At 38.2% G+C, this 14,257-nt stretch overlaps 1 protein-coding gene across 1 annotated transcript in view; it reads left to right on the top strand.

The window, feature by feature from the left end:
* Positions 1–14,257, top strand: part of ITGA1 (integrin, alpha 1) — a 180,208-nt gene extending 165,951 nt beyond the window's left edge. The window contains exons 28-30 of the mRNA XM_010857177.1: positions 742–858; positions 7,143–7,228; positions 12,986–14,257. Of these exons, the coding sequence (XP_010855479.1) occupies positions 742–858; positions 7,143–7,187 (162 nt within the window). The 3' untranslated portion in view covers positions 7,188–7,228; positions 12,986–14,257. The remainder of the gene's footprint in view (positions 1–741; positions 859–7,142; positions 7,229–12,985) is intronic.

Genomic DNA, 14,257 nt, shown 5'->3' with positions numbered 1-14,257 from the left:
ACAGACTCAATGGACATGGGCTTGGGTGGACTCCAGGAGTTGGTGATGGACAGGGAGGCCTGGCGTGCTGTGGTTCATGGGGTCACAAAGAGTCAGACACAACTGAGCGACTGAACTGAACTGAAGATCTAATTTATAGACGCTAAGAGAATGTCAACTGGAATAGACAGTGTGGTATAATAAAAAAGGCATTGAGGAAATGCATGCACAAATTTGTTCATCTGTACCCTTGAGATTTGTGCATCTTACTGTATGAAAATTATATCTCAATTTGTTAGCAAAAAATAAAGCATATTAGAATTAGAATTAAAGTTAGAATTAGAAGATTCCTTCAGGTTTATATGTCAACAACCTGTGACAACCTTCCAGTCTAAACTTAGGCTATTATGATAATGCACTGAAGGCTATGAATAAACCTTTAAAACATACAATACTACTCATTTTCCCTGAGTGAAATTCACTTCTACCCTTGAGAATTTTGATCATATGTAGTTTACTCGTTATGTATGAATTTCTGGAGGATAATATTGCAAAATTGTTTTGGTAATAATGAATATGACATGATTAGAGATTTAGAATAGATGAAGGGCCTTTTAAAATGTGAACTCATTATTTTCTCTGTATGTAGTAATGAGATTGAGTACACTCTTTGGTAGAAAATTATAGCCTGCAAGAACTCAGTGTACTAGAAGTTCTAAGGGGTGTTTATCAATGTTAACCATCTTGTTTAATCATTTTCAGCTTGCTATCCAAATATCCAAAGATGGGCTACCAGGCAGAGTGCCACTGTGGGTTATCCTGCTGAGTGCTTTTGCTGGATTATTGCTATTAATGTTGCTCATATTAGCACTGTGGAAGGTAAGAATCAGAGTTCCTTAGACTTTTCTACTTCAGTTGTCAACAGCATATTGGTGAAACAAATTATGATTTATCCATGCTTTGGAATATAGTATTGTGTAGCCATTAAAAACACTGAAATGATAACCAAGACAAAATTTAAAAGAAAAATATATATCTCAAATGCTGTACACAACTTGAAACCACTTTTGTACAAGAAAGAAATAGACATATCCCAAAATTATGGAAGATCTCTCTAGAGATTGGGATTATAGGGGACTTTCATTTGTCTATAACATTGGAAATTATAAATTAAGTGTGCATTATTTTTATAAGCAGAGAAGAATGAAAACTCCCTTTTATAGAAAAAAGAAAAGAATGCATTCCTATGTCAGTTTAAGAACATAGAAGCAACAGAATTATGGTTAAGATAAAGCCCTATCCTAATCACATATCTTTATGTATCTTAAAAATTAAATGCTCTTTAATATATAAAAATACCACATTTTATGCAATAGTTGCATGCCTGAGTGAGAAATGAGATATTTGTTCAATTAGTTGATGACACAGAAATCTTATACTTTTACACACTCCTGTTTCAAATCCTCCTGTAAAACTAACCTATTTTTTGTCTAGTCAATCTATATTTACATATCAACAGATGTTTATTTCCATATCAGTAGATGTTTTGCTTAAATTAAGATATGCAAAATCTTTCAATCTTTGTATCTTTTTCAAATTAAGCAGAAATGAAATGATAGCTTTTAGGATAAATTTAATAGAGAATAAAATCTCATAGAAAAGTTGAATTTAATGTTTTTCTAATGAAATATCAAACTGGCATTTATTCTAGCATTTATCACCCTATATTTTATTGTTTTGTTCAAAAGTAAAATTATCAATATGTTAAAAATAGAGATTGTGGCTACATATTCATTTTTGTGATAGCTGAGCAACAGAATTATCTTTTAATCAAATAGTTTAAATAGCAAATTTCTCTCCCATCAAATTACCACCTGCTACTACCCATTCTGACTTACCATAACTATCTTCCTCTTTTCGGGAGGTTATTCTCAGAGAAGATGAACACAGCTGTGTTAAAGATGTATGTCAGGAGCATTTAGTTTAGTAAATAGAATCCATAGCTTTTCTCCAGCAAAGTCTCCAGGACAGAATTCTCCACCATCTCAGACCTGCAGCTCTTCCTCCTGCTTTGCAGGGTATCCATGCTCTGTCTGTAATACCTGGCTTTGCCACACTGTGGTACCCAAGGCCTGGCTTAGCAGTGTCAAGGGTGTGCTTGGAACGTAGAAAATGGTTTCTTTGTTTGTAAGCACCTGTAATAGGACATTTTACTGTTGATTTCTTTCAGTATGGTCTTCTAAGCACAGCACTTGCTCATACAGTTTTAGGACACTGCTGCCAAGGGAAGAGGGAAGCCAGAGCTGATATCTGAGTAGTCTCTCTAGCTGCATACCTCTCCTTAAAGCTAACAAATAATTTTCAGCCCTGTTTCTTGGTCATCAGTCTGAAAAAAGCTGGAGAAGGAAATGGCAACCCACTCTAGTATTCTTGCCTGGAGAACTCCATGGACAGAGGAGCCTGGTGGGCTATAGTCCAGGGAGTCACAAAGGGTTGGACACAACTGAGCGACTAACACTGAAAAAAGCATAAGTGTAAAAGCAAACACCTTCTTCCATCCAGGATATGACTTGATGATATGTTCTGATGGCTTCTTAGATCTTCTTTTTAAGCCCAAAGGTTTCGCAACCTTTGGACAGTCCTGACCTGTAGGTTCAGTTAACTCAGTCACATCAGTGGGAATGCCAGTAATCAGAATGGTATTTCCACAGTAGAGGGGAGGCAAACTAGCACTTATTGAGTGTTTACTGTGTACCAGGAACCGTTTTCAGCTTTTCCACTTTAGATATTAACATCAACCCTATGAGAAAGACACTATTATGGACCTCATTTTGTAAGCAAAGAAGCTGAGGCATAGAAAAAAATATGTTTCCCAAAGTCACATGGGTTGTCAGTTTCAGAGTAGAGAATCATCTGGGCCATTTCACTTTTGTGTCAGCACTATTAACCCCCTCACTCTATGGTCTCCCTTGCTTCTAGTTACTCTGTTTTCTTTACAGTCTTTTCAACTAAGTCTTTTAACTATATTTTATACTTGGGGACACTGAAGCAAATGGAAGTTAACCCCTCTAAGAGTTCTCATCTAGTAAGGGACTGGGTTGAAGCAATGCCTTTATCCAGTATAGTCCTCTGCTGCACTCTATGGGGCAAGCTCTTCGCTCTGGAGCTCCAGGCGTTGGTTTTGCTCAAGAAGGTCATGAACTCCCTGAAATATATAAAAATATTTGGTATTGGAGTGATAGTCCCTGGTTGGGTTCAACCTTTCAGCAGCTCTGTTATACTGGAAAGATTACTTGCCCTCCTCTTGCCTGAACCTCCCTGAAGCATTTGGTCTGCAGCAAGCTCAGAAAAGCTACCCTCATCCCCACACACCTTTTTAGACTAATTTTAGACTAGTGGAGCAGAAACCTCAGGACTAGTCTTTCTTCATTCTTCTTCCAAACCCCAACTGTGTGGGAGTTCATCAAAACTCTCAGTTTGAGATTTTGTGCAGGAAGCAGGTGAAAGATTCCTCCTGGAACTAGAATTCGATTTCAAAAGGCACAGTCTCTGTAACTTTATCTTCATAGCATGCATCGAAGAGATTAAGACTTGACAAAATCTTAGTAGGTGCTTACTATACTTAACCTTGATGGGCGAAGGCTTTAGAGGACACAGGTTTAAATAGATTGGAAAGTATGTCCTGAAATCTGGTAACACCTGCTAAGGGAGAAGCTCAGTCATCATAACCAAAAGGATAGAATGAGATGGTCCACAAAGGAACCCTGAGAAATCAGATTGCTCCTGTCTTAACTTGATCTTACACTGATGTCTAAAGAGCCATCCTTAATGATTTATTTACTAATCCTATAGCTTTGTTCCCTCATCCAATATGCATATTATGAGGGGAGTGTGAGTGGGGGATAGTACTGCTATCTAGTAGCCTTTCATATGTTAATATAAATGTTTTGATGATGGACAGGGAAGCCTGGTGTGCTGCAGTCCATTGGGTTGCGAAGAGTTGGACAGGACTGAGCGACTGAACTGATAAATGTTTTCATTCAACACTTATTCCATATTACAACCGTTGAGCACGTATTTCTGCCAGGGACTGTTTAATCAGACTTTTGCCACAGGGTTTTTAATTAGGGGGGAATACAAATAAGATCATTAAGTAAAAACAAAAAGAAAAAGAAAGTGAAAACTATAAAGTAAGTTTGGGTACTAGAAACAAACTTAACTTGTTACAAATGTTAACTAGAATTGGCCCTGTCCAATTTGAAGCTATGAACATGTATTTTCCTAGTTTTCACTCTAATTACCCAACTTGCACTGAAAACCCAATGTTAATAGAATCAGTTGGGTGGAAAACTTTTGTTAACAGGAGTCAAGTTTTAAAACTAAGCTTTTAATGTATGAAAGCAAAGGAAGGTTGAAAAGAAGCAAAAAAAAAAAAAACTTGAGAGGGAAGAAGAAAAGATCAGGAACTGGGCAGGGCAGGAAAGAGAAAAGTCATGATTCACCACCTGCTTTTGTGAGAGCTTTGTCTGATTTATTTTTGACTCAGGACATGCAGGTACAAGTTCAAAGGCTTAATGGTTTGTGAATCCAGGATGCGTAGATTTGGCTCAGAGAAAAAGGCCTGATACATGTAGGAGAATTTGTATTCTAGGGAAGACACATATATTGTTTCTTCATGTTCATTTGTTCTATCGTCACCTCTTTTGTGATGTCCAGTTCAGTTCAGTTCAGTTGCTCAGTCGTGTCCGACTCTTTGCGACCCCATGAATCGCAGCACACCAGGCCTCCCTGTCCATCACCAACTCCCAGAGTTCACCCAGACTCACGTTCATCGAGTCAGTGATGCCATCCAGCCATCTCATCCTCTGTCGTCCCCTTCTCCTCCTGCCCCCAATCCCTCCCAGCATCAGAGTCTTTTCCAATGAGTCAACTCTTCGCATGAAGTGGCCAAAGTACTGGAGTTTCAGCTTTAGCATCATTCCTTCCAAAGAAATCCCAGGGCTGATCTCCTTCAGAATGGACTGGTTGGATCTCCTTGCAGTCCAAGGGACTCGTGATGTCTACCACCAACTAAATTCTGGAGTGGAGGAAGACATAAAGCCCTGAGTAAAACTTCTCTAATTTAAAATTGCATACTTTTCACCATTTATGCCCTTAGAAGTCTCAATTGTTTTATAATAATTAAGAAAAAATAGGATTCCCTTGCATAATTTACCACAACTTTATGATTAAAAGGGACCTTCCCTGGTAGCTCAGTCGATAAAGAATCTGCCTGCTGTACAGGAGACCCAGGTTTGATCCCTGGGTCAGGAAGATACCCTGGAGAAGAAAATGGCAACCCATTCCAGTATCCTTGCCTGGAAAATCCACTGGACAGAGGAGCCTGGCAGGCTGCAGTCCATGGAGTCGCAGAGAGTCCGGCACGATTGAGCAACTAACACTTTCACTTTCTTTCATGATTAAAATGACATGAAGGTGCCACATAAAGAATTAACTCACGGTCTTTGCTTGAACTATTAAAATCCACTCTCAAATTTTTTAAAAGAATACAGATTTAAAAGAATATTTCTCTAGGACCTTTTAAAAAAAATTTTTTTAATACCCATGTTAGATTAGAATATTGCAAAGGTTCCTTCCAGCTCCTATCCTTTTTTTTTAACGTAACAACATAATGGGCACAGTCATGTCTGACGCTTTGCAACCCCATGGACTGTAGCCTGCCAGGCTCCTCTGTCCATGGATTTTCCAGGCAAGAATATTGGAGTGGGTTGCCATTTCCTTCTCCAGGAAATCTACCCAATCTAAGGATCCAACCCTCATCTCTAACATCTTCTGCATTGGCAGGCAGATTCTTTATCCTTTTTTTAAAATTATTATTCTATATAATTGGAAATAATAAAGCACTTGTAATTTTTATCACAATGCATCATGAAAAGTGATCCACGTTCATCACTACGTGGAATTTTTCATATGTTCAATTACTTCATTTTCATATCCAAATGATACAGGGTGTTTTCAAGAGTCTTTTTATGTCAAGCCTACATAGATGGATGTGCTAATACATTTAAAGTTAATCCAGGGCTTCCTTTGTGGCTCAGTGGTAAAAAGTCTGCCTGCCAGTGCAGGAGACATGGGTTCGATCCCTGGTCCAGGAAGAACTCACATGCTGTGGAGCAACTAAGTCCATGTGCCACAAATTCTAAGCCGGTGCTACGCAGGAACCACAGCTGCTGCGCCCATGCGCAGCAACTCCCGGAGCCCACTCCACAACAGGACAAGGCACCACAAGGAGAAGCGGAAGCACCACAACGAAGAGTAGCCCCTGCTCACCGCAACTAGAGCAAAGCCCGCGCAGCAACGAAGACCCAGCACAGCAGAGCCAAAAATAAAAATATATCTTTTTAAAGTTAACCCAGACAACTCAGAAATCTCCCCAACCTCCTAACCATAGTGTACCTACCAGATTCACCATCATCTCTAATGACCTCAATTTATGACCATTGATTATTCGATGGAAATTTCTCTGACATGTGCTTAAAAAAGAAAGATGATGGCAAAGTAGAGACAGGGCTGGATAACTACAGTTTACGTGTTTCCCAAAATATTTTTCCAGAGCCCTTTAAGTTAGTTTGCTACATAGATTAGTTTGTTTTTTTTTTTTTAATCTGTTCTTCTGTATCATCTAATCTACTAGGGGGGGTTGTTTGTGGGGTTTTTTTTTTTTTTCAATTTTATTTATTTATTTTGGCTGCACTGGGTCTTGGTTGCAACGCACAGGCTTCTCGCTCTGGTGCCTCCCCTGTTGCAGAGCACAGGCTCTAGGCCTGCAGGCTTCATTAGCTGCATCAGTCAAGCCCAGTAGTTGTGGCACAGGGGCTTAGTCTCACTGAGGCATGTGGAATCCTCCCAGACCAGGGATCGAACTCAACTCTCCTGCATTGGCAGGCGGATTCTCAACCACTGGACCACCAGGGAAGTCCAATAACTGTCATTTCTTGACATTCAATATTATCTAATAGGTCAGTTGAAAAGAATACCTCTTGATTATTTTATTTGTATGCCCACAATTGCTAACATTTTACTAAGCTAAATTTTATCTGAGATTAATATTTATTACCTAAATTCAAATAACTAATTGTGTTATGTTTGATATTTTCTCTAAGATTGGATTCTTCAAAAGACCACTAAAGAAGAAAATGGAGAAATGAAATATTTGGAAGAGAAGAAATAATTATTCAATAATCCTCAGGTTTGCCTCAAATATGTGACAAGAAATTAATAAACGCAATCAAAGACATAGTCACATAACTTTATGTAATCCATCAGGGATTAGTCACTTAGAAAATAACAGATCAAGCAAGATCCAAAAACAGTACCGTAAAGATATATTTTATAAAATGTTGAAAAATATTTTTAAATAATTACTCATTTTTGTTGAGTAAGCAAAATTACAAAGTGTTTTGAAGATGAAAAATAACCTGTACAAATATGTTTATATATTAAATTACCAAAGTATTTAAGGAATACAGAAAAAGATTTTTATGATCATTGAAATATTTACTTTCAAAATAGTATAAATTAAGCTTTTTCCATTGATTCCTGATGGATATCCACATTCAGCATGATAGTCAACATTTGTAAATGCAAAGAAAGGAATTTTACCTGAAAAAGATCACTTCCCCCCATTTAAATGAGAAAAATTTTCCTATATACAGTATAGACTGAAAATAGAATCAAATCACAGAGAATACAGTCAGCATCTTTGTGTTGGGTTCTGTACTTGGAAAATTTTCTTTCCAAAGTGTTTGTAAAGTAGTACAATTGAGCTGAAATTTTATCTAGGAGAGAAAATCAAGAAAGACTTTTGAAAAGCACGTGCACTGAATGGATTAATTTAAGCTTTTATATAACACAGTTTTGATATTGAACTCTGAAACTCAAAACTCTTTTATACTAAAAATAACAGCAGTTTTATGTGACATAGCACTGATTTGTCGTGAAAAATCATGTGTGCGGTATATGCAAAAATGATTTCTGATAATGTTGATGGATGCTGCAGAAATGCTGGTCATCTTTTCTGGGCAACTTTTGAACATGAAGGGTCCCAGGATGTAACCCAAAGTAAGAGTTGATTCAACTCTTTGGTACATGGTTCATTCAAACCCTCAAGCTGTGAGAGTATGTTTATTTTTAATCTTTGTAAAGGTATTTAATTTTCCAAACACAATTCTTTTTATGAAAAGGCAGTATTTCATTTCAGTATTGCATTTTACCAACAAGCCACTGCTTTTGTGAGTGTGGCATATCAATATTTAAATATATCTCCAGAAATGCATTTTAAAGAATTTCAAGTTTGAAACCTCACACCAACAGAAAGACATCACACTTTTGTATGAGCTTCTTTGTTCTTGAAGTAATCATTATGGTGCATCAGACTCTACTGTAGCATAAGTTCCTAGGTTGCTCCATTTCTTGGAAAAAACAACAACAAATGAATGAATGTATGTGTGAACTACTGCTGTAAAATTGGCTGCTACTTCTGCAGCAACTCCATCTCTCTACCTGATTGACTGTCACAAGATCAGAATCCATACTCATCTAGAAAATCCTGGGCTCTACTTTTCTCATAAAGCAGCAAATCAATGGAAAATAATCAAATGCCACGGATTTCTTTTTTAAAAACTAATTTCCAGGGAATTATCTGTGGACTCAGAGGCAGCCCTACCCCATGGCTCTCTACGTCTGCATCTAAAATCCTGATGGTCAAAGACAGGCACCTGGGGAGTGCTGAGGACATCAGCGGCTAAAAGAAAGTCTGTCTCTCCAGAGATTTCGTATCCTCTTGCTGGCCTGTCATTTGTTCAGAAATGTCCCGTATTAGAATTTTCTTCATTCCCACCACCTGTCTCCAGGTTCCAAAATCATTCTTTCCACCTGTCATTTGCCTGCTCAACGAAGCATCTCTCGTATTCGGGGTCATCACGGTGCACACCCCCAGTGCACAGCCTGCTTAGCAGCTCTGCTCCAAGCTCAGCACATTCTTTGAAATAAATCTGATAGATAAATTTTTTTTTAAATTCACACTTGTTCTCTGACTCCTAGATAAGGCATTCACTGAACCAGGAGTATGCAGATTTCAACTAAATATATTGTTAACCCAAAGGGGAAAAATAGAAAAGATGACATTTTAAACATATTAGAAAAGAGGGGAAGAGGTATTTGGCCAGATCAAAGAGATACTTACAAGCTCTACACAGTTTTCAACATAAGTCATTCATGGTTTTTAAGTAAACGGTTAAATGAGCCAGATATCCTGTTTCCCTAATATTGTAATCTTTTGAGGCTTATGTGTGTATGTGTCTATGCATCTGTGCACGTAGGTGTATAAACACACACGCACGCACACACACACACACACGCATGCGTGCATGCCCAGACACAGGTTGAAGAAAAAATACCTCAACACCAAGTGACAGTTTACAAGAAATAAACACACAAAAGCTACACCACAAGAAAAGTTTGATTCACCCTCTTTGCATATTCTTTTCACTTTCTTTAATATTTAACTTTAGCATATAGTTATGTAATATCTAGATATCATGAATGTAGAAGCTTGGGCTAAAATAATGTCAGCAGTTATCCCAAATTAGCTTTGTACAGATGTCCTAAAACATAATCAATGATTAGGAAATATATAAAACTCTATTATTTTAAAACATTTAATAAGAAAAGTGATACAATTATGAACTTTTATTGGTTAAATTAAATTGCAAAAAATATTTCTTTTTTTAACTTTGATATGTTTAAAAATTAATTGTTGCTTTTGCTATAGACTGAACTATGTAAGAAGTCCCTTTCCATACCAAACCTATAATGGTATACTGGTAAATTATTTAACAGCTGACTTTCCTGGAGGGAAAAAAAAAAAAAATCCCTGATTTGTGTTATTAGCCAGTTTTCATGATCTAAATTGTTTTGTCATGGCCATTTTCAAGCTACTAACATAACCCTAACCAGCTTGTAGAACTCCTGAAAATATATTTGTCAGTTCTCCTGTATCAGTATGAGCTGGCTTCAGCACACCATTGAGATAGACTGCGTGTGTGCTAAGTCTCTTAGTCATGTCTGACTCTTTGCAACCCTCTGGATTGTAGCCTGCCAGGCTCCTCTGTCCATGGGCTTCTCCAGGCAAGAATACTGGAGTGGGTTGCCATTTCCTTCTCCAGGGGATCTTCCCAACCCAGATTAGATGATAATGATATAAATAGATGATAGATGGATATGATAGATAAATAAAAATATAGCATGTATATATATACATACACAAACATGCACAATACAATCAGATTTCAGATTATTCTTAAAATGCTACCCTCAAGCCCAGTAGACAAAGTGCTCACAGTTTCCCATTTTTCCATCTTAATTTCTAACATTGTAATCTTCCTTTAATATTAATAAAATGATACAAACTTGCTGGAAAAGGAAGGAGTTGAAAGTAAAAATGTATATAATTTTGAAGAAATGAAATGAAAATCAGACCTACACAGCCGCAAAGAAGCTGTTTCACTTTCTCTAGGAATCCAGAGCCCTGGAGCCATACCATGAAAGGTCATTCTCTGTAAATATTTGTAATTTCTATGATTCAGTTTGAACTTCAGTGATCCAATTTATTCAGTTATTTTCTCCAAGCCCTAGATTCTCGGGCAATTTAATCTTTGAATATTTTCTGTGTCATAACTGTGTTTGAAATGAGGCTTGTGGGAGGACATACTTTTATTAAATTTGATGTTTATTCAACCATAGTAATTTATAATTTTACCTTTTATAAAACCAATACCTAAGCTTAATTGGGGGAGAAGGCAATGGCAACCCACTCCAGTACTCTTGCCTGGGAAATCCCTTGGACAGAGGAGCCTGGTAGGCTGCAGTCCATGGGGTCGCGAAGGTCGGACACGACTGAGCGACTTCCCTTTCACTTTTCACTTTCATGCATTGGAGAAGGAAATGGCAACCTACTCCAGTGTTCTTGCCTGGAGAATCCCAGGGATGGCGGAGCCTGGTGGACTGCCATCTATGGGGTCGCACGGAGTTGGACACGACTGAAGCAACTTAGCAGCAGCAGCAGCAAGCTTAATTGGGAAACAAATATTTGCACCAAAGCAAGAGGTGGTTGCAGAATGCTTGAGTAAAGTTGGGTGGGAGGAGAGGCTGAGAGAAGAGCTGGTGTGTTCTCTGCAGGCAGCCCCAGAAGGATCACAGTTTGCAGTGTGTGCCCGCTGGCATCTGTTCACTGCGCTTTCCTACCGCATATCCTCTCGGTCAAACATGTTGTAATCTGCTCCTTGTGAATGAACTGTCTTTTCTTTGCACAACACTGAGAACTAGGGAAGACTCAGGCTCAGAGCATGGTTCCTGTGTCCAGGACAGTCACAGTATTGTTCAAATAAAGAAGCTTCCTGGCAAATCAGTCTTTTAGAACTAGTATCCTATGTATTCTTCGTTGATTTTCAACACTTCTGAAGTCTCCCTGTATTAGTCTTCTCCCCAAGGGACACTTATGAGAAGACTCCTGGAGAAAAATCTGTTTAAAATATGTGCTCTGTTTGCTGTGAATTCCAGCTGCTGTGACTTGATCACTTACACAGGATGTCAGTTCTCCCTTCTTCTGTAGCAATCTAAAGGGTTGGTACAGTAAATGGAATAGGGGCAAGATGAAAGACACTTCAGAGATGGAGCATCTTTAAGGAATTTACAAACCATTATTGGGACACTATCAGCAGTGTGGGGCTGACAGGATTTAGCCCTTCCATGGGTCTCCATCAGCACCCCCTAGTCCCCATCCTCATCCATGGAAATTACAATATAAGCTAAAATCAAAAAGAGGAGCTTTAAAATCCTCAAAATGATGCTACTACTTTTTAATTAAAATATACAAGTTAACTGTAAACAGCAGGCATTTTCATGCAAACACAACTTTAAGGTGAATCCACTGGGCAACAGGATTCTAATCAGTTTGCTGTCCCTGATCACTTCCTACCCAGAAATTCTGAAACCACCACTGGAAATGAACTCTGCATTCCAGAAGGCTGAAGGCTGCCATTTCTGAATGGGAGCACTGTTGTGCAACATCTTAAGAACAACAGTAAAAAAAGTTAAAATCTAACATTGTAATCTGGTGAAAGAGTCAGTATTTTTGATCCTCAATTTAAAATTTAACCTTGAATTTAGCAATTCCAAGCAACAGCCTTTGACCATCAACCTTGAGGAAAAGTACAGGTGTGTGTGGAGGCTCTTCAGTCCCCAGCCCATTGTCCCCACAACATGTGGTCCCCAGGACATCCAGTTCTTAAACCTGAGCTCCCAAACCCACTACATCCCAGGATCAACCCTCCCACAACAAATACACTCTTAAGCACATGCTGAAGTTTTACCATTCCAAAAATATATTAATACAAGAATGAGTTATCACTTCTAATTTGGGCTCTTTGCTTTGAGATCAGCTTTTTCTTTCCTTTCAAAATACATTAAAGCCTTTCTCCCATATCTATTAAGTTCAGAACATTACACAGGACTTCCTTGCATTTCCTCTCATTGCAGGGTAGAGAATTTCAATGTCATGCCGACTGGGCAGTAGGACCCAGGGGCCATTTTCAGGATCTCTCTGCTTTCTGCCCTCCAGTAGGCTTCTTCTCTTCTCATCTGTACAGTGGGGATGTTTGGTTTTAATCTGGGTCTTCTTGGCAAGGCCACCTGAAGCCTGGTGCCCCTTGCAAGGCCTTGAGGGTTGAATGTTCCTTCTTGGTGAATTGAGTCTTGGAAATCCTTTAATTATCTGACACCATGGAAATCATGGCAATACTGGGCGGATACCAGGGACACTCATAACTATGATTGTGTTTGATGTTACCATATTTCAAATTACATCTTGATGAAAAAAGAGTAAGTCTGGAATTTCAGGAGCTTTTGTGCAAGAGACTGAGACTCCGCATTTAATCTTTTATTTCAGTTTGATCTATGCAGAGACTGGGAACCAAACTTTTTAAAGAAATAATCCAAATGAAGAATGAAAGCCAGAATTCAACAGTCCCCTACTGACAGTCCCTGTCCCCAACTCTGTATTTCAGGAGATGGAAAGAGGATTGGATGGGGAACAGGCAGTGGTATAATTGTTTCTTTCTGCTACAGAGTAGCCAAGCAGTAGGGAGTCACCACACAGACACTGATGGTGACTTTCTGAGAGGTCTTAGCATCACTGGCGCAACGACAGGTGACAATCTTCCTGCCGTGTCCCTGAGACATCTTGCATTTTGAGAGACAGAAAAAAAATGTGGGGGAGGGGCTGAAGCTATTTATCTTTTATGTACACACCATTACTCCTCAAAATACTGTAAGCATTTTTAGCCCACATTATACCTGGCCACAATACTAACAAATGTACTTCACACAAGTAAATTGTTGATTAAATAAGAGTAAAAGTATATTCTTACCTGTCTGTTAAGTAGGGTTAATTTCCTGAAGTTTAACATGCTTTGGCTCAAATAAAAACAATCATTTGAAGCAGCAACAGCTCAGATCTTCTTCATTCTAGAACCATTTCACACAGTACATCCCGATACTTGGTGTTTAATTGAGAGACAGCCCTGCCTTTATTCAAGACGTAACAGCCACCCTCTGTGTCCCTTAGGAGGAACACTGGCCTGAAGGGAGAATGGTGTACTGCATGTTACTAGTGTCCGGTTGTAAAATTCTTAACAGATAGTGTAAAAAAAGTGTCCATTTTATTAAAAAGAAAAACATTGTATATAATAACTATTGCCCTGAAACATGTATCATACTCACTCTAATAAACTTTTCTGCATGGTCTAACATAAAGTATATTCACTGCTTGTCTATTTACCTCAGAATAAACTCATTAAAATGAACAGCTCAAGGGTGCGTGCATTTCTACATGGCTTTTATTGGACCGACTTGTTAGAAGAAAATATTTTGATTGCATTCAAGAACAAAGAAGCACTAAATCTCTTGATTCTAGTCATTTATTAAGTGCCTGATTTCAACACATGTTAAAAAAGAAATTGGTTATCAGGTAACAATGATTTAAGATGACATAATTAGAAATAGCTGAGGAAGCAAAAAACTATTTTGAATATCCTATATATGGTGCATCCTGTACACTGATTTGAGGTCAGAAGTTTGGTATTTTTGTATAATTCTATCTTATCTTGTGCATCAGCTGTGTATTTTACGTCAAGGTAAATGAGCATCCTGTCTTATATGT

Source organism: Bison bison, unplaced genomic scaffold (genome assembly GCF_000754665.1).
Source record: "Bison bison bison isolate TAMUID 2011002044 unplaced genomic scaffold, Bison_UMD1.0 scf7180017864378, whole genome shotgun sequence".
Lineage (NCBI taxonomy): Eukaryota > Metazoa > Chordata > Mammalia > Artiodactyla > Bovidae > Bison > Bison bison.
Note: the sequence above shows the minus strand (reverse complement) of the source record. Positions and strands in the feature narration are given on the sequence as shown.